This window comes from Urocampus carinirostris, chromosome 5 (assembly GCF_059441175.1).
Source record: "Urocampus carinirostris isolate Australia breed hairy pipefish chromosome 5, RoL_Ucar_1.0, whole genome shotgun sequence".
Taxonomy (NCBI): domain Eukaryota; kingdom Metazoa; phylum Chordata; class Actinopteri; order Syngnathiformes; family Syngnathidae; genus Urocampus; species Urocampus carinirostris.
The window spans coordinates 22,040,877-22,067,687 of NC_142353.1; the positions used below are offsets into that span (position 1 = coordinate 22,040,877).

The window sequence follows — 26,811 nt, forward strand, 5'->3', positions numbered from 1 at the left end:
AGCACATAATTAAAAAAACACACACCTTTTAGTGTAAAATTCTTAGACAACACGATTCATTCAGGTAATAATTCATTACAGCTATTTACTAAATCGAAAATCGGCCCTACTGTAATACCCAGAGGGAAAAAAATAAACTGACCTCCTTGTTAACAAAATCAGGATGGGGAGGAGAACTGAGGGCGTTAATTGTCTGGAGGATGTCATGTGTCAAGTTGGTCAGGTAGACAATAGGATTAGCAACCACAGTCTTCACGTTGAAGGTACAAGCCATCAGGAGTGGGATTGAGGTGTGCTGAGAGCATGTTGTCAGATCTGATTGACTGCAATTATCCTGGATAAGGAATTACAAATGATTAACAACTCAAAATGATGGGAATAATTCTTGGGTCTGAATACACAGAGAATTGTTAGGCATATTAAACTAAAAGATACAGAGGAGGCCTTACCAGAGTAACCATTAAATTATCTACAGTGGTATACAAATGATGTATTTTATTGGATTAGTGAATGGAATTTTGAGAGAGATAAAAACTAATCACAATGATGTTCCAAATTATATTAACACTCACAGGAGAAAGGTGTTTTGTAAGTTTGACATTCGCTTTTCATTTGGTTTATAGACACATTAGATAATAATGTGTAAAATAAACATAGAGGAAAGATTCCAAGCAAGACTATGGCTATAAAAAGATAGCAAAAAGGCTAAACGTTACAAGAGACTCAAATGGAAGCTTTGTCCGCAACTTTAAAGCTCAAGGAACAATCGAATTGCTACCAGGTCGTGTTATAAAGATGTTACTGTGTGCAACTGCTGTGCGCTACCTGTGGCGAAAGATAAAGAATAATCCCCGGGTGACAACTGAGGAAATACGACAAAACATGTCTAGGGGAGGCATTTAGGTTTCATCCTGAATAACACACACTACGCAATATTGAATTTGATGCAAGAATGCACACCCTCTTGCGGACTCCAAAGACGATAAGTGTCAACTCTACTGTGCCACAATCAATGTGAACAAATGAACAAGGTTTTGGGATACTGCTCTCTGGAGTGATGAGACAAAATTGTAACCTTTTGGGGCAAGGGATTAACGGAATGTGTACAAGGAAAAGGAGGATGACTATAAAGGAATGATCAACCCCCTTACTATGGAGCACGGTGGGGGTAGTTCGTGCTCTGGGGTTATCTTGCTTCTTAAGGATCAGTGAATCTTCCGCATATGCAAGGTATTATTAATTTAGTTCACTACCAAAAGATCTTGGATGCAAATATAATGCAGTCAGTGAAGAGCTGGAAGACTTCGGAGTGGGCATCACAAACACCAGACTTAAATTCCATTAAATATCTGTGGTGGGCTTTGATGGAGGAGATTAAAGCACACTAGCAAAAAACGGTAATGAAATCTAGGCCATTGCTCATGAGGAAAATACCTGTGGATTGCTGAAATAAACCTAAATTAAGCTATGCTTCACGTATAGAGGATTTTGCGAGGAACAGTGTTCTAAGTACTAACATTCATATCTTCAGGGTTGAGTAAGTCTGTCAATGATGTAATTACAGAAAAGCCTTTAACTAATATCCTACAAACAACTGAGATGTAATTTTAGTTGAATTTGTTCGCTTTTTAACAAGATGAAAAATAAATCTTTATCTCATCTAATGATACTGTGGAGTGTGATCAATTTTAAACAAAACTGTAAAATTCTTTACACCACCAGCGAGAACAAGCACAGAGATAAAACGCAACAATTGCTTTCATTAACACCCCCTCCCCAAAAGGTAAAATAAACAAATCTATAATTCCATGTATTTCTTCAATAAAGTCTACAAAGAAAAAGTGTGGTGGGCTGCTGGGTGACCAAAGAATTGCCCAAAAAATTGCATTAAATATTATAATTAACTGTTACGGCATGTGTTTGCCTTGGATGGTGGCACTTTCTTTGTTTCTGGTTAAGCCCATCTGCTTCCTCACTTCACTATCATCATCTGCTGCCAATTAGCTGTTGGTGATTGGTATAAAAGCGCCCTGTTGATTCCTACTCTCCCTCTTTTTCTTCTTTCTCCATCTGTAGTACTTTCAATTTGGCTACAGACGAGTACTTAGAACCAGCAGAACTGGCAGACAAAGATTCATGCGATGGAGAACCCAGTAGCATGGCGGTAGCTGCTTCAGCCGGATGGTGCCATCAATACAGAAGGGTTCTCTAACTTAACTGGGTGGGATTGGAACTACACCAACCTGCAGAGCCAGACTTTCCTGAGCCTTAAGCAAAATCAACACCTCCAACAAAGCAACCAGCACAGCCTGAAAGATATAAGCCTTAGTAAAATGTTTCTTAATGGAAACCTCATAATACTCCTTACGGCCAACCTGCAGGCAGGCAACAGAGGGGTCCTTAACAAAATCTTGCAAATCAAAAATAACCGAAGCCATCCTCAAAAGATTGCTCAAGGCAGACCAAAAGTTCAAACCCTACTGTACAGTCAATCAATACTACAAATAAGGTACACGGAGCAATATTCCCTAGTGGAAGGTGGCTAGTCAAGAACACAATAACATTTATGACACTTTTCTGGGATATTGATACAGAGAAGCCCCTTACGCCACTTTTAGGCACCTTATAGTGGAGTAATTAGTTGAACAAACCCCACAATTAATTCCCCTAATCCCGAGCGCTGAGCAAGGAGGCAATGGGTACCAATGTTCAAGTCTTAGGTATGACAGAGCCGAAGCTCAAAGCGGTCACCTCCGAGTCTCGGGGCGAGCACCCGACCCTATAGGCCAACAAGCTGGTGTATTCAACAGAAATAAACCCTACGTCTTGAATGTAAAGAGGCCCGTCTTTAACTTGCCCCAAGACCTGGCCTTACCCAATATACCAACGCGTACGTTTTGAGAGGTCAGCATGTATCAGATGGGGAAAGAGAGTGAGCAGCAATCAACTGGGTGCTTTTATACCAATCACCAACTGCTAATTGGCAAAAGGTGGTGCTAAGCAGACTCAAAGTAAAGTTGCAGATGGGCTTAACCAGGAAGTGGATCTTCAAATTCCGTGACAACATGGCAGGGCAGAAAACTGGAGACTTGCCAACTGAAAAAGTTAACATGGATATTGACCATCTCACTCATGTTCCTAAAGAGACTAAGAAGGAAATAATTTGGCTATAAACACATGGAAATAATTATACCTGATGAGATTCTTGAAGCAGTAAAATAAGCTCCATGCGGACAGATGCCAATCCCCCACCATGGGACCCGTACAAGTTGCAGTAGCTCAGAAACATCCTTAGTAAGGGCTGGTTGCTTTTTAGCCATAGCCTCCGACTCTTCTGGCTCACCTTTCTAGAGTTTTCAGCCTGGATATATAAAGATATTAAGTTAATTCTTAAATATGAATACAGCAGTGTTGATGTTTAAAAATCTAAAAAAAAAAAAAAAAACCTGCACCAACCTGTTCATCATCTTCTACCAACCCCACGATATGTTCATCCTCTAGGGTAGACACCTCAGGAACACATGGTTTGTAATTGCAACAGTACTGGAGAGTCACGACCTGTACGGATAAAATAAATACTGCATGGAGGCTTTCTTGGAAAAAATACATTGACTGGGTTCTTCAATAGCTTGGAGAGTACCATGGGAAAAGAAACTTTAATTCAATTTTCCATTGAATAGTTCATATAAATCATGGCCCTTTTATTGCACTAAAATGTACAGTGCCATTTCCGTTTGTGAACCATGATAAAACCTAATATTAAAAGTTTGTGCCTACCTTTGTGCTTTTCTTTTGTCTTCCATTTCCCAACAAACTTGAAATTGAAATTTAAATATAATAACTTCTCAAAATTAAAAAACAACGTAAACCCTCGTGTAGTCGACATTTTAAAGACTATTTCTTACTCATTAAACACCTTACATAGAAATGTGAATTCAAAACATTTGTTTTTTTTCTACTGTTGGGACCAATCTAGAAAAAGTCATTACAGTACAATTAAATAAATAGCGCTTAAGGTATTTTTTAAGGGTTTTAGAACACAGTGGCGGGTCATTTTGTATTAACGAGGCGCAAATTATGGTCTTTACCAGCAGGCCACGGCAAACCCACTTATTTCCTGCGTTAATGACATACCTCTCTTTCCAGCCACTGGTAGAGCTGGTAACGTAGTTTGCCTCCGTCCAGTTCATATCCTGTGGAAAGTGTCCTGAGCTCATTGGCCAAAATCTTTAAACAGGCAGTAAATTTAAGCTGTGCAGCTAACACATCTTCAGAAGGGTGGATAAAGTCACCACTGTCCCCATTGTCTTCGCTCATCCCTGCCTCTAGCGTGGGCGACATGCAATCTTGCATGTCATGGAACACCTTGCTGTTGTGAACAGTTCTACTGCTTTTACTTTCTTCTTCATCATCATCATTGTTGTTGTCATCATCCCTGTCACTGTCCCACTTTAGCTCCAGTGGCTCATCTTGATGTGTGACTGATGGCTGGCTCCAGTCAAAACTCAACACAGAATCCGACCGGCTGTTTGACATACTGTCACCCCCTGACTCATAACCGTTCAGTGCAGGCTCAGACCAGTCTGGGTCTGATGTTGCCCCATCCTTGCTTCCAGCGCCTATTTTGGGTGCCTCCTTGTTGAATTTGGAACTTTTGTGGACTTTGGGCATTTTAGAGAGGACTTCTAGCGCCAACATTGGGCAGCCGGCTTGCAGATGAGCATATGCGGCAGTAAAAAAGAGTCTTCTCTCTTCCAGGCTAATGGAATCAACCCGACGGCCCTCAGCAGTCAGTCCAACTTTTGCCTTGGTGGATGAGCCAAAATGACGACGGAGAAGGAGCGGGTGGGTACAGAGGAAGGTGTAGAAGTTGAAAACCTCAGCGTTACTTGAGGTCCTGGAACCTGTCATAAAAATTAGATACAAACTTGCCGTTTTAGTTATTTATCAGAGGGATTAGGGTTATTCCCCCCCTTTTTTTTAACAGAAACAGAAAATGGCTAAAACCCCAAAAAGACATAAAATGATTTAAGACGTCTTAAATCTTTTGTTACACCGATGAAATTAAAATCCATCCATCCATTATCTGCACCGCTTATCCTCAGTTGGGTCGCAGGGGTGCTGGAGCCAATCCCAGCTATCTTCGAGCAGTGAGCAGGGAACACCCTGAACTGGTACTAAGGTTTTTTTCGACCTTGGAATCAAACTGTTCGCAAAGGTTTCCGATTCATATGAAGTTCAAACTATGTTTTTAATTATATGTTGTTGTTTAAGCACTGTGCCATTTTACATATCTTGTGTTATTCTTAAATACTAGGTCTTTACCTTTGTGAACAGGTAATATAGATTAATAAAAATCTCTAGATACATTTGAAAGTACGTGGAAATAGTGCGTCTTTCACACATAACACAAATCACCGACAATAAGATTTGTTGTTCTAGGTGATGGCCCAGTAAGTCATTAATTCATCACAACTATCGAGCAAAAGCATAACAGAGGTCAAATTGCAGAGGAAAACGTGCCAACATACCTGAATCCCTGGCCTCGGACTTTCCTTTACTAGCAGTTTGATCCAACAAAGTGTCCAAGGCATTGCTGTAGTCTTCCAGAACCCAATGGGCTATGCTTCGCAAGAAAGGATCCTGAAGGATCGGTATCTGAAATGTTTACATTGAGTCTTTACCCGTTGAGTAAAGATTGCTATACGGTGTTTGTGAATACAGACATTTTGTTTGCACATCTACTATGTAACAAAGTCCATGTAAGGATCAAAACGACACCTGGTTCCACTCATCAAATTATACTTCAACTTCCGGTAAAAAACAAGGGTAACTGTAAATGAATCAAGACATTGAGCACCTCACCTGTTTGTCACGTCCCAGCACATGTCTCTGGAGTATCTTTTTGTAAGTGGATGCTGTCTCAAACTCTGACTCATATAATCTGGATATCACAAGAGCCAGTTGAAGGTCTCCCAGTTTCTCTATACAAACCTTACCGAGAAAAATAAAAGCAAAAGCTCACACGTTCATATGTACAAATATCTGCTGAAGTTTTTGTTGCAAATAGAACAAATGAAAAATATTCTTCAGAGGGTAATATGAAATTCTGTATTTGTACATGCCCTACTACATGGGTGTGAGGTGAATTTAAAGCAGACTATTTTTCGACCTAATAAAATCGTTGGCATTTACAGTACTTAGAGAAGTCCTGGTTACTCATGCAGATCAACCAGGATAACTTATTGCTTTAGGGACGTTGTAAACAGAAGTAACCTTCATACGAAAAAGCTTAACTTTGGTGTCTTTTAAGCATTAATCCTATGCGTGACAAGCATTAATACTTTTGTCTAGTTTTAATATTCAATACAGTAACCGTACCATGTCAGATAGAAAAGGAATAGAATACCTTTTTGTATAATTGTTTTTAAACTAATGTGCAGCAAATACTCTTCCGGTGTGCTACATTGAATTATCGTCTATCATACATTTAACAACAAGTTCAAAATTATCGCCAAACAGAATCCTATAGTTGAGTATCTGGGTGATCTTACAGTCATTGACATACTGATATGTTTATGTGTCCTTTAGGTGGCAGCATATCTGTATTTTTACAATTATTTGATAAGGTAGTGGGCATAAAAACATTGGAAATTTATTTTTTTGGAGATGATGACGGAGATTTATTTTGTCAAGCAAAAATTGATTTAAATGTAAAAAACAGTATCCAAGTTTATAACAATTATCAAACATGTAAAGGTTCAAATTCACTGATTTTGGCTATCCATGGTTGTTTTGGAACATAACCCCTGCAAAAAAACGAGGGTTCACTTTACATTACTTTATTGGAAAACAATAAATCAAACATCTAGTAAACCTACCAAAAAGACAAAGGTAAAACAAAGGTTAGCAAAATTATTTCTTCTTACTACCTCCTCAGCAAAAAATTGATACATATTGAAGACACTTGATAAGAACAAATTTAAATTGTAAATTTAGGGTGAATTTTAGCCTGTTGATAATTATAAAAAAAACAAGACAGGTATCAAGAATTCAATTTCTAAACATTTTCTATAGGCAGTCACTTGAGATATTTTTCAATTTAAAAAATCTGCCTTGGATCTCAAAGGGTTGAGAAACACTGCTTTAAACAACAGTGCTTCACAGGACAACTGCATCACATCATTGAATGTAATGTGTAAACACGTGCTGGGATCTATTTGCTATTGAGGTTTAGATTGTGGCTGAAAGCACTTGAAGTCACATTATTCACAACTGGATTTATTTTCATGTTTATGATCCACTTGCCTCTACTGCATCCTTAAGGGAGCCAGCTAAAAGGAAAAAGGATGCTGAATGGTGAAACCGCTGCTTCCCCAAAAGAGAAAAGGCATTTTTCAAGGCAGCTTTCCTCCATCGGTCTTCACTGAAATTGTTGCGGAAAAATTCCATCATCTTGACATTATTCTGTGATCTATAAATTGAGAACAGTAAAAGCTGTGAAGAACAATATTAGAAAACACACAGGAAATAGTGTTGTAAATGGGTTTCAGATGGTTTACCTGTAAAGCCCCCAGACCACTGTCTTCTTTTTCATTGCCAGGTAAAATATGGCTGCGTCCAGAGGATCATTACTTTGCTGAAAAGTGGCTTTGGCAACCTAAAAAAGAACAGTCAAACACAAGTTCACATCAGTTTACTGTAAAGTTGCAACGATTAGCCCACATTGTTTACAAAAATCGCAAAAAAAATTGTCGATCATGAATGTCGCCAGACATGATTTCCCAACACAAAGTGGCATCTCTACATGAATGTAATCTCTGCAATGTGTCACACGTGCGCAATAGCGTCTCTGTTTCGAGCAGTATAATTGGCGGCGTCAACATCAATTGTATCCCTTAACCACTAGAATCGTAGGGGCACCATCTTCTGCTGTGGACAAACGTATTTGAAATTAAAAACATGAAGTCCGAAAAAAAAGATCAGTTGTTAAAACCGTTTGATTTGTCATAGTACTGAATTGTACTCCACAAAATGGACATCATAATTGTTTTATTTCGTGTTCTACTGCTGCTTATGAGCCTATTTTTGGTTTAAAATGATACAAAATGTTTACTTAAATTTTGTCCCATTATTCATCTGCCTGTTCCTGAAACATGGACGGAGGTTATTTTGTGGATTAGTGTCTCTATTTACTGAGCACCGTGCCTAATGAAGAGCTCGTTTACAGCCAATCAGAACATGAGGCAGATGACAACCTGAGGCTTCCGAGGTTGGCCATCTTTGTATCAAACAATGCACATAAGATCCACACGCTCAACAATTTGTATGGGGCACGAGATCAGAAGTATCCAGAACAATTGGAAGGGGTGAGGTTCGTCCCATTTCCTCAGCCAAAAACTAATTTGGAGAAAGGGTTAAGATGGATAAAGGCATGCCGTGCCATCACGATCAAATCAACATGGAGGTTTGAAGGGAACCGGAACAAAGTTATTTATTAATGAGTAAGTGTTTTATTTTAATTAAATTGAAATTTTTGCTTTTGGGTCAGTTAGTTGTCAGTGAGAGGATGTGGTACCGTGAGCTTATGGCCATCGACTTTGTCTGATGTAATATTGGTCATTTTGTAGTCTGAGTAGTATATCACTGCGCCCTTATTAGCATATGGCAAAAACAAAGCGAAGGTGGTGTTTCGTAATTGAAATAAAAACAGTAACTTTTGAGATAAAATAGGATATGCAATCCGTGACTCAGTAAAGCGAATTTATGAAACTCGTGATATAATTGCCATATGTTCCTCGCCAGAGACTTGGAACAAATGGAAATTACACCAATCGTTTTATAAATTTGACATACTGGATCACTCACTGTATGTCTTCATATACCATTATCTCTCATATTTCTATGTGCAGTTGGTATATGACTTTTGCCTCTCCCATAGATAGCCAACCTTTTGCATCTATGGACACCTTGATACCATGAACATATTTGCATATAATAACAGAGACCCTTTTCGACTGACTTTTGAGATAAGTTTGCATATTTGGGGATAAATTATACGGCAATGCTATCAGAAATTTCGTCTAAAGAGTCGCTCTGTGTTGTTGTTTCGGCTGCCATATTTGCTCCTCTTGTGATACATGGATACTGCAACCATGGTGGCTGTGGCTTAGCACTCGCTGTCGGATGTATGAATTGGTTTCAGATGCATTGTAATTTAATTTTGTACAAATCAGGAGTGAGATCAACAAAATATGTATTTTTCATTGTACTCATTTTTTGAGTTGATTATAGTAAGCGACATGATTAAATCAAATTATCCAACTGTTAGATTAATCGTTTCAATGGTCGGTGACTAGTTGACAATTAAAATAGCTTTTAGTTGCATGCCTAGTTTACTGTTTGTGTGCGATTTAAAAGTTTTGTTAATGATTATGAATGTGATTTGAGTCTCTGTGGAAAACCACTTATTAGTTTGATTCTCCTGTGGTAAATACTGTAGTCAGTGGTTACACATAAACAAACAGTAGTATAATTGCTATGGTTGAGGAGGCCAACAACCAATTCTTAGCTTCCATTGTAATCATATTAAAGACACACCAGGGACAGTAGATTTCAAGTGAATTTTGCAGTAGGCAAGAAGCTACAACTTCTTATAGTTAGCAGGTCAACCCCATAAACTAGCGAAACGATACACATTTTTTTTTAACCTTTTTCTTAGTTATTTTTGCTCCTGGCATGTTAAACATATCAATATAATTTAAATTAGTGATAGATTTGTGTTTTTATTTCTAATAACAAAACCGCCAAAAAAGATTGGTCTTACGACTATAAAAATGGTCCTAGATGACTTTTTACCTTCTCAATGCATCTGCGAAGCTTGTTCGTGCTCCTCAGCCACCAGCCCACACCCATAGAGCGTAGTTCAGGCCAGGTGGGTTCTCCCTGGTGGAGGGCAGGCAGCATGTGAAGCAGCTCCTCTTCTGCTTCTGAATGGAACGCCCAGGCATAGTGACATGTTGACAGGCCTATGAAGAAAGAAGACCGAACCAGATGATTCATTCAATTAAAGAAATGCTAAAAAAAAATTTGAGAATTTTAGTATTGATCGGTTCCAAGTAAATACATGGTAGTATTGATTGATATAGATACTTTTTGCCTGGAAATGTCAAGATTAAATAATTGTTGAACCCACCCCGTGGGTTTGTTTATACTTACACAGCACAAACACACTAAATATGTTTCATTTTTTTGTTAAAAATCAACAATCCAAACTTTAGAGCTATTTATATTCCAACTGTTTCAGAACAAAAGCCAAGAGAGTCAAATAAGAGGCAATGAAATAAAAAAATATATATACAAATCTCAAAATGTCAAATATATGTTCCATTGGACAATATTTGGAAACTAAATTTAGAAAGTGCAAATAGTGTAAACAATACAATCTAAGAACCTATAACATGAGGAAAAATGTTGTCGAAGACAGCCAAAAACACCCTTCCTCCTCACAAATAAAATTTGTCGTTGTTCGGCGGAACTTTCAAACACAAATGGCAGGTGCGTTGGGAGGAGGGGTTGTTTTCAGAGTCAGCAAAAATCCCCCTTCCTCGACACAAATACAATGACAAAATTCTTGTATATCTTGGGCTCGGTACATTGAGTTAAGTTAATCTTTTATAATCTCAGGCCAGGTCAGGCTGGATTTTTCAAGCTCGAGCTTACCTCTACTAAATGGTAAAATTCAAAATAATTTAAGGCCACTCAACCATTTTACCTTGCTGGAGAAGTTGTGCTCTATGGGCTGGCGGCAGTGAGGTAGAGAGGAAAGTGTGCAGTCTGACAGCAAGTAAAAACTTAAGGCCACATTCATCCAGTGTCTCTCCACCTGCATTGAATACAATCAATAAATATTGCAACAGCATGTTGTGAAATGGATTAGTCATCGAAAGCAAGAATTTTGATTTGATCCATCTTGTGCTTTCACTTCACTACGGTACCTTTGCTCAGGTCCTGGTTGTTTTTCAGGTCTGTGCTGGTGGTCGCAATTGTGTCAGCCAGTGCCATGAGAGACATTTGTTCTATGCGTGTTAGGCCTGGCAAACTGGAGTGAAGTAGATGACTGGACAAAACTTGTGCGTGCTCACGACCAAAGTGTGTGGGGCTGTACTGGGAAAAATCAATTACCTACAACAGGATACAAGGCAAGTGTCAATTAATATGTATCATTTTCATGAATTTCCTTCATCAGAAACCAACCTTGTTAACAGGATCTTCTTGCTCAGCCTGATCCAGAGGGCCCAAGTCTGCAATACTAGGTATGTGAAATAACTCATCATAAGCATCTGTGTGACTGGATCCGTGCCCACTATCACCACCAACACTGCCCGCTTTTTCTATGGGAAAACAAAATAAAAACTCAATTATTTGGAACCCTTGCCTCTTTTCACCAACCCTTAAGCAAAATTTGTAAAACAAAACCATTTTATTGCAGTGTCAACAGCAAGGAAACAAACATTATGTGTTCCATTAGTACTATAGTGTAGATCGCAATTTTTTTATTTAAATGCAAAAACTTTTGGATTTTCATTTTCAAAATCACTGCATTTTCAAATTTACTGGTACAGTTTAAGTTCAAAGAAGAGGCAAGCACTTGCTGAGCCTCAACCTGAATACACATTACAGAGAATCACTCATTGGCCTTTTTTCATGCTTAAATCCCCCAAAATGGCAGATTTGAAACAATTGTGTAAAGTAGTCCAAAATTCATCCGCAGCGTTGTGAAAGAATCACTACCAATTATCGGGAACATTTGATTTCTGTTATCGCTGCCAAAGGTGGCCCAACTCGCTATTAGGTTCAAGGGGAAATTGACTTTTTTTTTGTGCCTGAATAAATGGAATCAACACTTAAAAACGTCATTTTGTATTTCCTTGTGTTGTCTCTCTGTGATATTAAAATTAGTTTGATGATCTGAACAGCTTTGTGAGTGATAAATATGCAAAGAACACCAAGAGCCAGAAGAGGGCATATACTTTTTCATGACACTGTATCCATGCATTAATTCAGAAGGTAATAGTTCAAGTTATTCTCCTTCATGCAACAGTTTATATAATATCACGGTGGCCTATTCTGTGTTTCTCCATTCTGGCTAGCACTGTGCCAATTAATTGATGAATAAGTTGTAGGTTCATTTCTTTGTAAATCTGACTGTGCATCACTATACATGTACATTGAACACTGAATAATGATAATAATAAACACTGACCAGGCTTTGATGGTGTGTCCTCATCAGCTGCAAGTAGGGCATAAAGAGGAAGAGGAGGAATAGAGCTGATCTCTGTATAGTCTGGTGTGGAATTCTCATCGCTGACAAACATTTTCCTTTCCCTGGCAGTGCTGCCTCCTGCACTGATAGTTCGAGAGCGCAGACGTTTTTCTGAGTTGCTGGCGTTGTCTTTAAGAGCCACGATTTCTCCAGCGATGCATTTGACCAGGTGGGAGAGGATTGCTTTGGCACGGTGAACCTTATATGATGTATATGTGGAAGTTAATTCAGCATCAATTAAATGCACTCAATAAAGTGATCAACTTTTAGTGACATTTTTTCTTCAATGTGTTAAATGTTATTGAGAGGCTATTGTGGTCAACAACATTCGAAGGCTAGTAAATTTGATTTTAATTAGCCCATTTGGCTGTTTTAGGACTTAGCAAACAAATGAATGAGAGCTGAACAAACACTGTGTACTGTATACAAATGACCACCGCATTGTAAAATAACAGTATTATTAAATCTTCGATCAGGAACGATACTTTGGGAAAACTAAAAGAACACCTCCTAATATGACAACACACCAAATTTGAGCAATACTACAAGATTACTCACTTTTCCCAGATCCATGAGCTCCAATAGTTGCACTGGATGGTACTGTGGTAGTGTGGGGAAAAGCTGTTGAGCTGCCTCAAATAGTCCGGAGTCTTCCATCTCCAAGGGAAGGTCGTATGCCGTTCGTTTCCCACAGAGTTTCTGAGCAAGACTCATCATTGACCTTGTGAGGTTTTTTTTAGGAGGAGCTAGTAAAGACGAAGGAGGCCCAATACTGAGCCCATCCTCTTGGCTTTGTCTAACGGCCGAGACAATGGAAGACACACTGCTGAAGATGTCTGTGTCCTGAGCAATTCCGGCATTGGCTGTGGTCACTGTTGGAGGCTGCCACTGAGAGTAGACGTGCATCTCACAGTCCATACCTACTACCAATATGCCATCACGGACCCATGAGAGGGAGACTGGGATGGGTGGTGATCCTTCAACAGAAGAGACGAGGTCGACGGAGCGAAGCAGAACCAGGCGTGATAAGCTTTCGTCTCGACTGCCATCTGATTTCAGGCAAAGTTCAGGGGGCTTTCCAGACAGACGTCCGAACATATAAATCTTTGTCCCTATGCCAACTGTCAGAACATGTGAGCCATCTTCTTGTGAGACCCAGTCCAAGTGAACCATACTCTTTTGAGTAGAACTCTGGCATTGCTCATTGGACAATTCTATGTTGCCACATGGAAATATACCGTTGCTAGCATCTGTTTTGTCCAAAACAATAGTCTGCTCTTGAATCCATTGTGAACCACCTGTGGATTCACACTGGAAGATGCTAATGGTGACAGCCTGTTCGCTTCCGCTAGCAAGCAAAGGAGCCGGAGAAGAATTTTGGCTTATTTTGTTGGGATACAAATAAGGTGAAGAAGCCAGAGCAGGAGGGAAAGTGAGAAATGTGTCAGAGTTCAGTTGATGTGTAGGGTTCAGTGGTGTGCTTGGTGTAGACTGCCTGTAGGCCACTGCCATGCGTCCAGTGTGACAGCAACTGACCTGAATGGGCCAACCTCGGACACATACGGCACTGCAAGAGGGAATATTCTCCTCCACTAGTAAAGGCCACTCCTCCCAGTGATAAACCAGCTTGTCATTGTGTGTCTCAGGTGCTGTTACGTTACACCTCCAAAAGCGTACCCTTTCATCAGAGCAGGACGTTGCAATGAGGTATGGCACACGACCAGCTGGAAGGGAACACGATGCACTCAGATGACCTGGAAAGAGACAAACATGAACGTATTTTCAAGAAAATAGAAAAAAAATATCAAAAAGTAAGCCACTGTTCTGTCTCTTCTCAAAACTCCAACCTACACTTTAATTGATTAAAAGGATACAAAGCTAGCTGATTTGACCATTGTTTGCAGTATTAAATGAGGGAGCCATAAATAAAAGAACACTGATTTCTAGTTGAGAAGTTATTTGGCCCTCATCCAGTAATCAAAATACATGAAACTATTGTGAGTGAATGAAAAACTAGTTTTCTATACAAAGAACCCATCTCACAATAGTCTATTTTCCACAATACCCGTTGAGCACTACACCTTACAACACCAGCGACGGCGCCTCGCGGACTTAAATGAATGCAACCACAGGCCACGTGGGACACCGTTTTGGATGCCAATTTGTATGTGAGGTTGGTTATACTAAACAAGATAATATATTCGAGCATTTACTTAATTTCTGTCAGATTGAGATCTGGAGGGAAAGAGAGGGAGGTGTTTTGAATCAGCCACTACCATGCAACTGAAAGAAGACATGTCAATGATATATTTTACATCCCACCCTTCAGCTACTGAATTTTGGCTTTCCCCAGAATACTTTAACATGCGCAAACCTCCTTAGATGACCAGGAAATAATTGCTAGGGGTTTACTATTGCATTAGAATTGCAGAATACAAAAGGGAGGCTTCAGAGGACAGTAAAGGTAGCACAGTGCATCATTGCCAGCCCTCTACCCTCCATGATAGACATTTACTTCTCAGCAGAACCAAAAAAAAATCTTCAAGGACAGGTTACATCCGGGTGACCAGCTGTTTGACCACCTGCCCTATGGAAGACACTATAAGTGCATCAAGGCAAAAAAACCAACAGAATGAGAAACAGCTTCTTCCCAAGAGCCATTACCACCCTGAACAACAACAATGAGAATAATGTCCTGTAGAACTGCCACTGTGACACTATGTGCATATTTATCATATTTCCTTAATATATATTTTTTACATTTTAAGCCTTTGATTTATCTTTAATTTTTTTTTTTACTTGCACAGAAATAAGAAGCCCTCCAACTGTTTTGTTCTATTGTAGAACAAATTTTTCACTTTGGCCTCTGCATCTAAAGTAAAGAAGTCAAATATCAAATCAAAAGGCAGGGACGCCACATAGATAAAAGCAACAACCACTTTTATCAGACAATAACTAGACAGCCCCTCTTAGCACCACACAGCGCCTATGGCAGAATATCATCGGAGGTTGTTTGATGAAGGATGTCAGATCCAGTCGGGGCCCAAAAAGTGAAATGTGAAAGAAATGTGAGCCCTAAAATCGGTACTTTTATTGTGGAAAAGAGGCATATCATAACTTCCATGGACTGATTGCTGTACTGCTTTCATATTTGTACAGAGCTTTCGTGCCACCTCGTAAGATTTAAACACATTTATACAAGGGCGCTTAAAAACATGTTCTGCTGAGCAAGTTTTTAAGAGATGGGACTTGTTTACAGTGTGCATCTACTTACTTGCTGAGGGTGAAACGCTGATGACCTCCACCCCGACTGGCAGCGGTAATTCTTGGCAGTAAAGTCGCTGGGTCTTGAGGCAGAGACGACATGCGCTCTGAAGGTTGGATGTACTTGGTCGACTTTTGAAGTTATCAAAGTTAAATTGATAGTGGTTGGGCGAAGGAGCCGTAGGGGCAACTTGTGGTGAGAAAGTCTCAGCTGTGGGTAAGTCGCAGGAGAAGCTTGTTCATCAAATATGTCAGGTGTAACACTTTGATGTACAGAAGTGTGGACACTAAAGCACAAGGTCTTCAACAAATGTGAACAGGTTTGACTCATGATCAGAGTTAATACAATATCCAACATAAAATACCCATTGTATGTTCAAATGAAAATGAATTTCAAAATGGAAAGAAAAAAATTAAATCAAAGCATCTTATCATGTTAATATTGGCAGACAATTAATATCATATACTATCAAAGATGATCTGTGTTGTTGTACAACAGAATTTTCTAATATATGTATGGAATTACACTTGATGTTTACTTAATTGATAATTATTTGCAACTCAAAATTTTTCTATAAAAGGTAAAAAATTGGTATAGCCAACGGTATGGTATTCACTGTAGTATGTATTGTCTGTGAGTTGCAATACAAGCACACCGTACACACCCATGGTGACAGGTATTGCTGCGAGATGAAGATGCCACATCTGTAGGAGGGACCGCCCAGTTGGAGATAATTCAACAACTACAAGAAAAAAACTTGCTGCAAAGGTGGGCTTGATTTGGCCTGCAGGAAAAATAGAGATTATAAATACATCATGCCAGGAAATATAGACCTGCCATGGAAATAAAAATACACCAATTAAAAAAAATACAATTTTGCCTACTGTACCAGAAAAATATGATTCTTTTATTTCCTGCCAGTTGTCTGGTCTCTCATTGCCGAGGATTAAATCCTCCTCAAATACATGCAAGAGCTGTGTCTTCTTTCCCTGCTGTGGAGGACAAATACAGCTATTATAACATAGGCAATGTATGTCATACTCAATCCACTGTTTAGCAGATATAACAAACCTATAATGCATTAACATTACCAACAAAAAACATAAATTAATTCAAGGGACATGGGCACTATTTGTTCTTTTTTTTAACTCCTTGTTTGACCTATAAATGAGAATCAAAGTTTGATATAATAACTAGTCGTTACTCTGTCGTTAAGTAAATCTTTTTTTCCTTTTTTTCTGTAAAAATAGGTTTTATTTCCTGATACTCAACCGTCAGCATTAAAGTATTTGGAGTACTTACAAAGTCAGTGACAGCATCAAGCTCAATGATACACCCTGGTTTTGCTGTTGACTGCTGACTGACAATGTTGAACACTTCGCCAACATATTTCTGAAATAAAATGGAAAACAAATGTAGCAATAAGAATGCATGATAGCAACAGTAATGAATCTCAATTTTTTTTCTTCAAGTCAAACGGAAGGCACCGATAAGATCCATGTATCCAAGTTAAATTGCATTGAAAGAGGATTATAGACTGAACAAACAGCAAGCTTACCGATATCTCAGGATTGGAAAGCTCGCCGAGAAGTTTCTTGGCTTCAATAACTGCCTGATAAAGCCTGAGTGAGTGGCCATCACTTGCAACAAAGCAGGCGCTTGGAGAGTTACAATATGCACCTAGCAACAAAGACAGTACAACAAATTTCTTATGGAAAAAAAAGTATTTCACAGCTACAGTGTACATCTTGGAATTATAAGTGCAGACCTGATAACTTTGAAAATTATGGGAACTCTTGATTTTGTCATAATTGAAAATTCGGATTAAAAATAGGTATTGTTGATGAATAAAAAAGAGACAAAATGTTGTGTGTACAAAGAACTAAAAGATGACATTAAAAATTGTAAAAGGACAAAAAAAAACTAAAGGGTTTCTTTCAACCCCTTAGTGTAACTTTTAGCGTATCCAACGTGGTAATTGTGGCCACCGGGTAGGTAAGTAAAAACAACCAAGTAGACCATAGACAGGTTCCAAAAATAGCTCACCAGTGATGGGTCATAGTGATTTTCCAGGAAATTTGATTTTCAACTGGCATGATGTTTTAGTGGTTCACTGGTCCCATTTTAACTCAACCTTTAATAATAACAACCTGGCAATAACATCGTAACAACATAGAAATATAATGATATGTTGTAATTTAATGAGTACATATCAAAGTGGTAGCCGTTCATGCTAATCAGTAACAAAAACTTCTTCAAAAAAATTGTGTCAAGTGATTACTCTAGATGTGCTGTAAAAGTGCATTAAGGGCGTTGTTTAAAAACGTTTCTAATTGAAATGTAGAATTTACATGTGGAAAAAAAATCTGGAGAAAAAAATAGCAAATGATAGGTTGAAATAGCTCAAGAGAAAATTGCGAAAAGAGCCATAATCAAAAATAAAAAATATGTGATAAAGTAAAAGCAAAGCCAATTCCAAGCAAATTCTGATAACAAAATAAATACCCATACCTAAACAGCTGCTGGGGATGAGCGTGGGCAGCCAAGCAACATTCGCAAAAGCTGAAGCGTGTAGCGAATTGATCCGAGCCAGCTCGGACACTCCACCAGACAGGGACAGCGGCCCCACGGGATCAACCCTCCACAGAATAAGCTCACTGTAGATTGCGTTTGGATCTTGTGAGACGCTGCCAAGAGACAGGCGGCTGGGCCGTGAACCACATAATACTTCAGGGGGCGCAAGAATACTGTCCACCACAGGGGACTTCAATGCGTTGTGGTGTGAGGTTGTGAGGAGTAGGGGCAGTAGAGAGTGGCAGGCTAGGTCGTTTAGGTGAAAGCGGTGGCCGCAGTACCTCGACTTGTGAGACACACTGAGCACCGTTGAGAAAGCAGAGTCCTCTGCAAAACTCACACCCCACTGGTTGAGTGAGCCATCATCATGCTTTGATATCATGAGCACGTTTGGTGTGAAAATGCTTAACCTCAGACTGCTGCATGGCGCCACCTTCCCTTGATGACCATAACTAATAAGCGCAGATTTGGTTTGGGGCAACGTGTTCCCAGATGGACGTTGTCTTCCATGTTGGATGGCCAAGTCCACATTCTTGTTGCAAGCATACATGATAACACTCTGGCTGAGGGAAGTGGCATCTCCTGCTGGAAATGCCACTGGGATACGGGACACAAACGACACCTAAAAAAAAAATACAAAAGAGGCGGAATATTTAAAACCTGTGACTCAGAGTAAACGTCACAAGTTAGAGATAACGTCCAGTTTGAAATAATTTTCATTTTGCAAAAGTATCATTGAGGGAGAAGAGAAACATAGCAATCAAAAATATGCCTTTTTTAAATTTAAATGTGTGTACAGCTAAATACATTTTAAGTATGACTATGCATCAAACTATACCTAAAGGTAATCCCAAATTATTAACATGCAAAATGTGAGTAAATAGTACGTTTTTGCATAAACTCTACATACCCATACATTTCATCCTTATATTCCATTTTTTTGCGAAATAATGCATTTTGAAGACAGCCTGTCTTGTCTTTAAGACCCTGACCAGTAAAGTCATCAAAGTAATACTAGATCGCTTGCAAGCCAGTCGCCATATTGTTTTACGAGTTAATTGGTCAAAGAGGTTACACGTGTTTTAAGGAAAGTTTTGGTAGTGTTTGTGGAGTAGGCTTAGGTGGTGTGTCACAGGTGACTGCAGTAATGGTACAGATAACAGGGTTAGTTTTTTTCACTAGTTGAAAGAGAAATTGGAACGAAATTTGTAAAGGACACACGAGTGATGAAAGGCCCTTCACAAAACAGAGTTTTGTTCTAAAATAAATCACAATACTCTAAAAACTTAAGAATCCAGTTCAATAGAGAATTACATTACATCTAGTCAGGGTTTATGCAGGGATCAGAATGGAGATTTTCATTTTCAGCTGAAATAGCCAGGGTCCAGGGGCCGCAGGCCCCGGCCAGGTCCAGGGCGGAGCCCGGTGGGGGGCTCAGGGGGGCAAACCCACCCGAAGCCAACGGCATTTATCTTATTTGCTATGTGAAAATTGCACTAGAATGAATTAAATCCAACAAAACAGAAACCATGTATTTTTTTCAGTTTTAAGATGTTTAAAACAATTGGAGGATTACAATGTTACAACCATCACCATTGTTGTTGTGTTTTGATGATGAAGATGGACCTTGTATTTAGCTACTAATCAACAATATATATGAAAATATATACATTAATAACCATTCATCATTAATTTGAAAATAGAATGCACAAACTGAACATGCTTAAAGAAAATACACGTCAGTCTGTGACAGTCTTCTCCAGCCATGACCACTTAAATTTATTCTTGATTCCTTTATAAATCTCGGAGACAAAAGCCTCGTCTTCTTTTCTTAGTATTTTCATATTTACTTTTTCAAACACTCATTTCACCGTTTGAAAAGACCGGAAGGAGCGCCATGTTTGAGAAAGCCAATGCTCTGAACAAAAGCTCCGCTGATTGGTTATCAGCGAACCTATCGACCAATGGTAGGAGTCGATCTATTTGTTGTGTGTTATAGATCTAATGCGCTGCGCTTCTTTTTGCCGATTTTTCACGCGATCTCTAACTGCTAACTTGGGGTGATGAAACAGTCACGTATCATACATCACCCCCCCCAAAATATTTTCTCATCGAATTTAGACGATTTACGGGAATGACCTTTGGGGTTCAAAAACAGCGGAAATCCGCGGATCCGCGGAAAATTCTGATCCCTATTTATGTGATATTTGCAGTGCAACATCTATATTTTACAACAGTAAACATATTCACTCAGTCAGTCATTAGTTTGGCCCGTTCCCAAAATTGTGTTCCTGACTGACAAGCAAACTGCGCCTTAAAACAAAAAATTGCTAAATTACCGCTAGGAGAAAAGGGATGGAAACCGGTAATTGTATCTAACACCATCTTAAAAGGGTCTTCGACACATCCTACCAGTCTGTGTTCAGGAAATGATCATTCCTTCTCTCCTCTTTGTCCTGAATGTCAAGTTTGCCGTAGTCACTCGCCCTAACCACTTGTTTGAATTGATACCGCCTGTCTGGCACTATAACTGTTTTTGTTTGCTCTAAAAAATGTGTCTTCAGGACATTCCTTCCTCATAATTTGCGCTAAAATCGGGGTCAGAGTAACTTTTACTACAATTGCAGTCTGTTTTAGAGCCTGCCTCTTATGTTTTTATTCTTGGGATTCGCCATTTTGAAAGGCTTGTTTCGTCAATGATATCAAAGCTCAACAGCAAACAACCCAGATGGGTCAACTTTGAGATTTCTTAAGTCCCCGGGCATGTGGAATATTTTGTTACGTATTTGCACAATTGTGGGGAAGAACACTTTTAAAACCAACAGCCCCCATTTAGAATGGCATCTTGTGTGACTGAAGACTATAAATTTGAGCTGCATTTTATTATGGATGAAATTATCTGGACCTATTGACCAATATATGACAAAAACAGCTGTGACTTTTTAGCGATTATCTTGTTACATAGCTTTATTGAGTAGAGTTATTGTTCTTTTGGGGTAATTACAAAATGGATCACATTTCAATAAAAGGAGGTTAAATGTATTAGTTTGCAATACTCTGAGCATCATTCTCATGTAAATGTTAATATGGCCTGGAAAGTACCTGAGCTTGTCTGAACATTCCGGGGTGATACTCATCAAGCCAGTCAACATTCCAGACCAACAAGGATCCGTCTGTAGGATGGATGCTGAAGAGCATGTCGGCCCCTTTGTTCCACTCATCCAAGAGCACGTGTACCTGGTGCTCCATTGCTGCAAGGGGAAGCTCATTGACCTCGGTTCTCCCTGGGTCACTTGATTTGCAAGTGACTTCATCTTCGGAGTTCTCTTCGATGTTTGCGTCTGAGGGATAGATGAAGACTGAATGAGTAACAGTCTTATTACCTTTCAACCGGAGGTTTGTAAAAAAAAAAAAAAAAAAAAGTTCTGTACCTTCCCGAGCATAAACACTCTGTTGCGCCAAACTGCCGTTAAACTGTTGCAAGAAGACCTCCATAGCTAATGTGAGGTGAAGCTCTTTGTTGTTAAGCCAGTGGACATTAAAAAAACCTCCAGGATCATCATTGTCTCCAGCATTCAAGGATGATATGGAGGGAAGCAGTGGAATGTCTGCATTTGAAAAAAATGTTCATGCAGTATAAAAAGAGGTAAAAATATTCAAATAACACTTTTTAAGTGTCACGAAGCTATTAAATCAAATACTTGTGTAATGCCTTGTTGTTGAACATCAATAAAATCTTTTTAAAATACTGTATTTATTGTTCATTTAGTAGCAGCAATGTCACATGCATGCACAAATAAACACGCTACATCCGCTGGCACCTCAGCTCCCCACCGAGCGAGACTGGCTTGCTTTTTAAGGGAGAAGAAAGGAAAAAGTTGCCCAAAGTCTTATCGTTTAACTAGCCAAAATTTAGCACATTTCTGCCTTTCTGTAAAGTGACAAACCTGCACGATTTGAGAACAGTCGCAGCAGGTAAAACCACTCAATTACATATTATTTTATTTGGCATTTAACGAGCACAAATGATTGGAAAAAAAATAAAGCCGGGCCCTATTATTTAATAAGCTCACAGATGAATTGTGCTAGTTGAGATTTTTGAGGTGAGGATTTTCAGTATGCACAAATGACCATGCCAATCTCATTGCTTTCATAAATTAAATACACTCAGTATTTGAAACCTTTCAAAATTGTCGCACCTGTGGCAGGGTTAATGCTGGCTGCTATGTGAAAGTGACAAAGCGCATTTGCGTGGGGAAGGTTGCTGCTACTCCTCTTGTGATTAAAGTGTCGTCTTTGGTCGTGGGGTAAATAGCCAGTAGATGAATGCTGTGACGCCTCCTGAAAAAGGATATTGAAAAAATAAAATATATTATAGCAAAGTGTCAGAATCGGTTCCACGAGGGGTTGCAGGTCTGCACGTTTCAAGCTTCCCCTGCTTAAGCACAGGAAGACCACATCAACAAGATTGTTATTCAGGTTTCTGCAGATCTTACTATTGAATCAGGTTTGTGTGTATGTGTGTGGAAAGGGAAACCTCCAAAACATGCAGAGCTTCGGCCTTTTTGGGATTCAGTTTGAAGACAAAAGCTGTACAAGTAATACATAATCAATTCAATAACTTGCTTGATGTGTTTAACAATGTATTGTGACTATAAAACATAAACTTCACCTTAATAAAATAAAAAATAAAAAAATAAAATAAAAAAAAATAAAAAACGGCTGATTTACACGTTTTCATGGAATAGCAGTGAGGCCTAAAGCAGTGATCAGCAACCAGTGGGCTACAGACTGATAGCAGCCCGTGGGTTGGTTGCAACTGGGCCACAAATAAATAAATAAAGAATTGCCATAATTAAGAAAAAAAAAGTTGCCTTATTTTTTTAATTACGCCATATATTAAGCACCAACAAAAGAACTCAAAGATTGGGTACTCGTATTTGAACAGTGACGATTAAACAATCGAGAAATATCACAGATGCCATTTAATGCAATAGGAATCTAACCCTGTATGCAGCATGAGAGTAGATGTTGAATATGTGAGGCCATAATTAAAATCTTTTTTGACAACGTAAACGATGAAAAAATACCAGAATAAAATTTACAATGTATTATTTAATGTCCTTCAAAGTCCCATTAATCATCAGATACACAGTTATTCCCCTCATTGTTTTTTTATTTGTATTTTTTTGCATTTGTTTATATTTTTCAGGATGACTTTGGGCAGCACGGCGGCGCAGTGGTTAGCGCGTGTGCGGCACAGTTCTAAGGTCTCGGGAACCTCCTGTGTGGGTTCAAATCCAGCTACCGGACTTACTGTGCGGAGTTTGTATGTTCTCCCCGTGCTTGCGTGGGTTTCCTCCGGGCACTCCGGTTTCCTCCCACATTCCAAAAACATGCATTTCAGGTGGATTGGCCGGTCCAAAATTGTCCCTAGGTGTGAATGAGCGAGCGAGCTGTCTGTCCCTGTGTGCCCTGCGATTGGCTGGCAACCAGTTCAGGGTGTCCCCTGCCCACTGCCCAATGATTGCTGGGATGGGCTCCAGCACCCCCGCGACCCTACTGAGGATAAGCGGTGCAGCTGATGAGATGAGATGAGACTTTGTATTCCCCATTCTCCAACAACTGGTGCCATGAGTAAAATAGTGTAATGATGAGGAAAAAAAAAATATATCGCCTTTTCATATGTTATCTACATCCATAGAGGTCTAGTGATTACACAGTGAATTTAGGCTAATAATTATGATTGTTAATATTACTAATATTATTATTAGGCCCGGCCACTAGAAATTGTCAGACTTTAAACCAGTCAGTGGTACAGAAAAGGTAGACTAATGGCCTAAAAAACGGTCCTATTGAGGGGCTTGATGGGATAACAATAAAAAAAAAAAGACATAAGATGGTAGCAGATTTTAAGCTTTAAAAGAGAATAATGTTTCAGAAGAGATTCCCCCACTGTTTTGTATTTTGAGTTTTCTTACATCCTCTGCAGTCCTTGGTTGCTTTTTCCCATTGCAGTTCCTAGACGAGTTGCAACATCTTTGAGCATCACTTTGTTGATTACCATGGTGACTGTCCCTTGGCAACAGTGTTTCCGCCCAAAGCCGACACACACTGTCCTTACAGCTAGTGAGCAGGACATTACACACTGAACCCCTGTAAGGAAAGGGGAAAGGTCAGGTAATCAAAGAAAAGGACTGTGAGGTCAATGTCAGATGCTTCTCAGGGACAGAGACAACACAGTTAATTTTAAAGGTAGATGTCGGTTTAATTTTATATAATTTGAACTTTTATCATTTAGGGATTTCGTCCTTACATTTCTTTCAGAAGGTTAACATGTTACTGTATTTTGAATATGCAAAAGAAACGTTACATATAATTCTCAAAGGACACATATCTTCCGAAGTTTATGCATTACAAAAGTGGTCAGGAACCACCAGGTCAAGGACCATTAGCGGGCCGGATAGAAACAAAAACAAGAATTGCTTTATGTTTTGCTTTTCTGCATGTATTCGAGAACACACGCATTTTTTCACCCCGCCAAAAAATAGAAAAATTTAGGTGAGCGTTTTGTCGAGGTTTTATGTTAGTACAGTATATCACAGTCAACAAGCAATGATTTTTCAGTTGACAAATATCGCTGACCTCATTGGCTCAGCATTGGATGCAACTGGAATTGAATGCAGATTGCGGTGATGACAGCGTCGAATCCTAAACACTAGGCTACAAGAATTCTAACTGAGAAAAGAAAAAGCATTATGTTTGATCTCATCATCACACTATTTCTAGTCCCAGTGCCATGTTGTACAATGTTGTAATGGAGCATTATGGGAAATAGATTGGCCAAAACAATGTACATTTTGGTACTGTGTGTAAAAATAGTGTGATCATGAAATGAGATCCAACACCTTTACCAATGTCATCTAAATCTCTTGTGGTCTAATGATTATGCAGATGATTTGTTAAGGGAGTCCAAGCCTCTCCAAAGGCACAGCACCCACTAGTATTGTGTGATAAACTTTCAATTTTTCAAAGAAAGGGCTCCCCACGCACTTAGTTGCACAGCACAGGACTTGGTTGCACTTATTTCTTTGGTATTTTGTGACAGTAGCAACCATGTTAGGTTTCATCTGAAAAGAAATTATCAATTGTGACTAATGAGAAATTTACAATTTATTATATTCCAACATGAAATTCCTCATCCACCTACTGTGGCTAAAAAAAAGGAATCCATTCTATATAATGCATCCAAAGCGAAAGGTTACAGCTTGTAGTGGTTGAAAGCAGCAAACAGCAAATGTGGTTACCCTTTGGCGTTTGTACAGGTGACAAAAGCAAAACCTGAATTTGTAGTTTATAAAAAAAAAAAGTCATAAAAGTTGTTCACCCAACAAAAAGTCCCAGAGAGAGGAGGTTATCGTAAAAAAATAAATATGTTTACAAGTACAATATACAGTACTTATATTTGTTCAATGAAGGCTTGGGCCTGTAGAAAGGACTTGTAATTTGGTTTCAAAGTATTTTCATGTATAATAATAGTAGAAATATAAAGCTTACGACTTCACAAATTTTACATATCACAGGTTTTTTTTCTTAACCTAACCCCCGTGAAAAGCGAGGGATCATTGTAGAGGATTAAATTCTCTATTGGACATACCGTGGCATGTATTTGCTGGTCTTCCTCCAAGAAAAGCCAATAACAGAACGTGGATGGGCCAGGTACACAAAAGAAAAAGCTGTTTCTCTCTGGGAGTCGACACTGGATTCAGGAGGAGTGAAAAGTCTGAAAGTTCCAGACTTCCATTTACTATTGCTGTACCATACCTTTAATAGGCAGTCATCCTGAAAAAAATAAACATAAGACTTGTGTTAAATTTATATTATTGTTGAACAAACACTAAAACAAGAATGTTTTTGGATTAATGATTCTATTTTCAGTTCGCACCTGCCCAGCCGTAGCAAAGAATTCTCCATCGGGGGAAAACTTCATTAAACTAACTGTAGAGGCTGTCCTGTAGACAAACAAGATTATAGTTGTAACCCACATTCTTCTTTGAAATATCAAAGTAATAGTAATCTTCATTTACTACAATACATCCTATGTATCAACCAGCAGACTTGGCAGTGAAATTTCATATTTTTCCTGCACAATAATTCATACATTTATAATAAGTAAATGGTGACACACAAAACTACTGTATCATCAATGACTTACTTGCTTTGCCAGATGCATCTCCAATCACAATGACGGTCTTTAATTTCTGACAGGTTAACTACTTCAGCTTCATCTATTCCATCAAAATGAGACCATAACTGCAGGTAACTGGAGCCTGTCAAAAGCATGCTTCCTGCACAAATCCAACAATGCACACACTTAACATCAAGTGCAAGTTGACTTTAATGTCAACTATGATATTTTGTGTTAAGGCTTCAGATGTACCTTTTGGGTGCCATGCCAGATTCCGAACCATAGACTGTAAAACAAACTGTCCGGCCTTCTGCCACTGGCAGTTCAACTTCTGTGTGCAAAAAGAGGCTAACTATTATCAGCATGTACAAATGTGAAACACATGATCAGACAAAAATTGCATCAGCTACAGCAGTGATACTCGGAAGCAACTGCAATGAAAATCATACTGCGCAAAAC

At 39.0% G+C, this 26,811-nt stretch overlaps 1 protein-coding gene across 1 annotated transcript in view; it reads right to left on the minus strand.

Annotated features, from left to right (window-relative positions):
* dmxl1 (Dmx like 1) overlaps positions 1–26,811 on the minus strand; it is a 56,224-nt gene that overhangs the window by 23,442 nt on the left and 5,971 nt on the right. Inside the window, 28 exon segments of the mRNA XM_088336165.1 lie at positions 143–334; positions 3,194–3,361; positions 3,457–3,558; positions 4,135–4,904; positions 5,532–5,658; positions 5,866–5,994; positions 7,309–7,474; positions 7,563–7,660; positions 9,859–10,028; positions 10,775–10,885; positions 10,998–11,184; positions 11,257–11,393; positions 12,266–12,524; positions 12,884–14,079; positions 15,600–15,800; positions 16,255–16,374; positions 16,480–16,582; positions 16,893–16,982; positions 17,149–17,270; positions 18,102–18,786; positions 21,267–21,505; positions 21,596–21,772; positions 22,364–22,505; positions 24,146–24,320; positions 25,822–26,006; positions 26,110–26,176; positions 26,380–26,512; positions 26,605–26,683. Of these exon segments, the coding sequence (XP_088192291.1) occupies positions 143–334; positions 3,194–3,361; positions 3,457–3,558; positions 4,135–4,904; positions 5,532–5,658; positions 5,866–5,994; positions 7,309–7,474; positions 7,563–7,660; positions 9,859–10,028; positions 10,775–10,885; positions 10,998–11,184; positions 11,257–11,393; positions 12,266–12,524; positions 12,884–14,079; positions 15,600–15,800; positions 16,255–16,374; positions 16,480–16,582; positions 16,893–16,982; positions 17,149–17,270; positions 18,102–18,786; positions 21,267–21,505; positions 21,596–21,772; positions 22,364–22,505; positions 24,146–24,320; positions 25,822–26,006; positions 26,110–26,176; positions 26,380–26,512; positions 26,605–26,683 (6,330 nt within the window).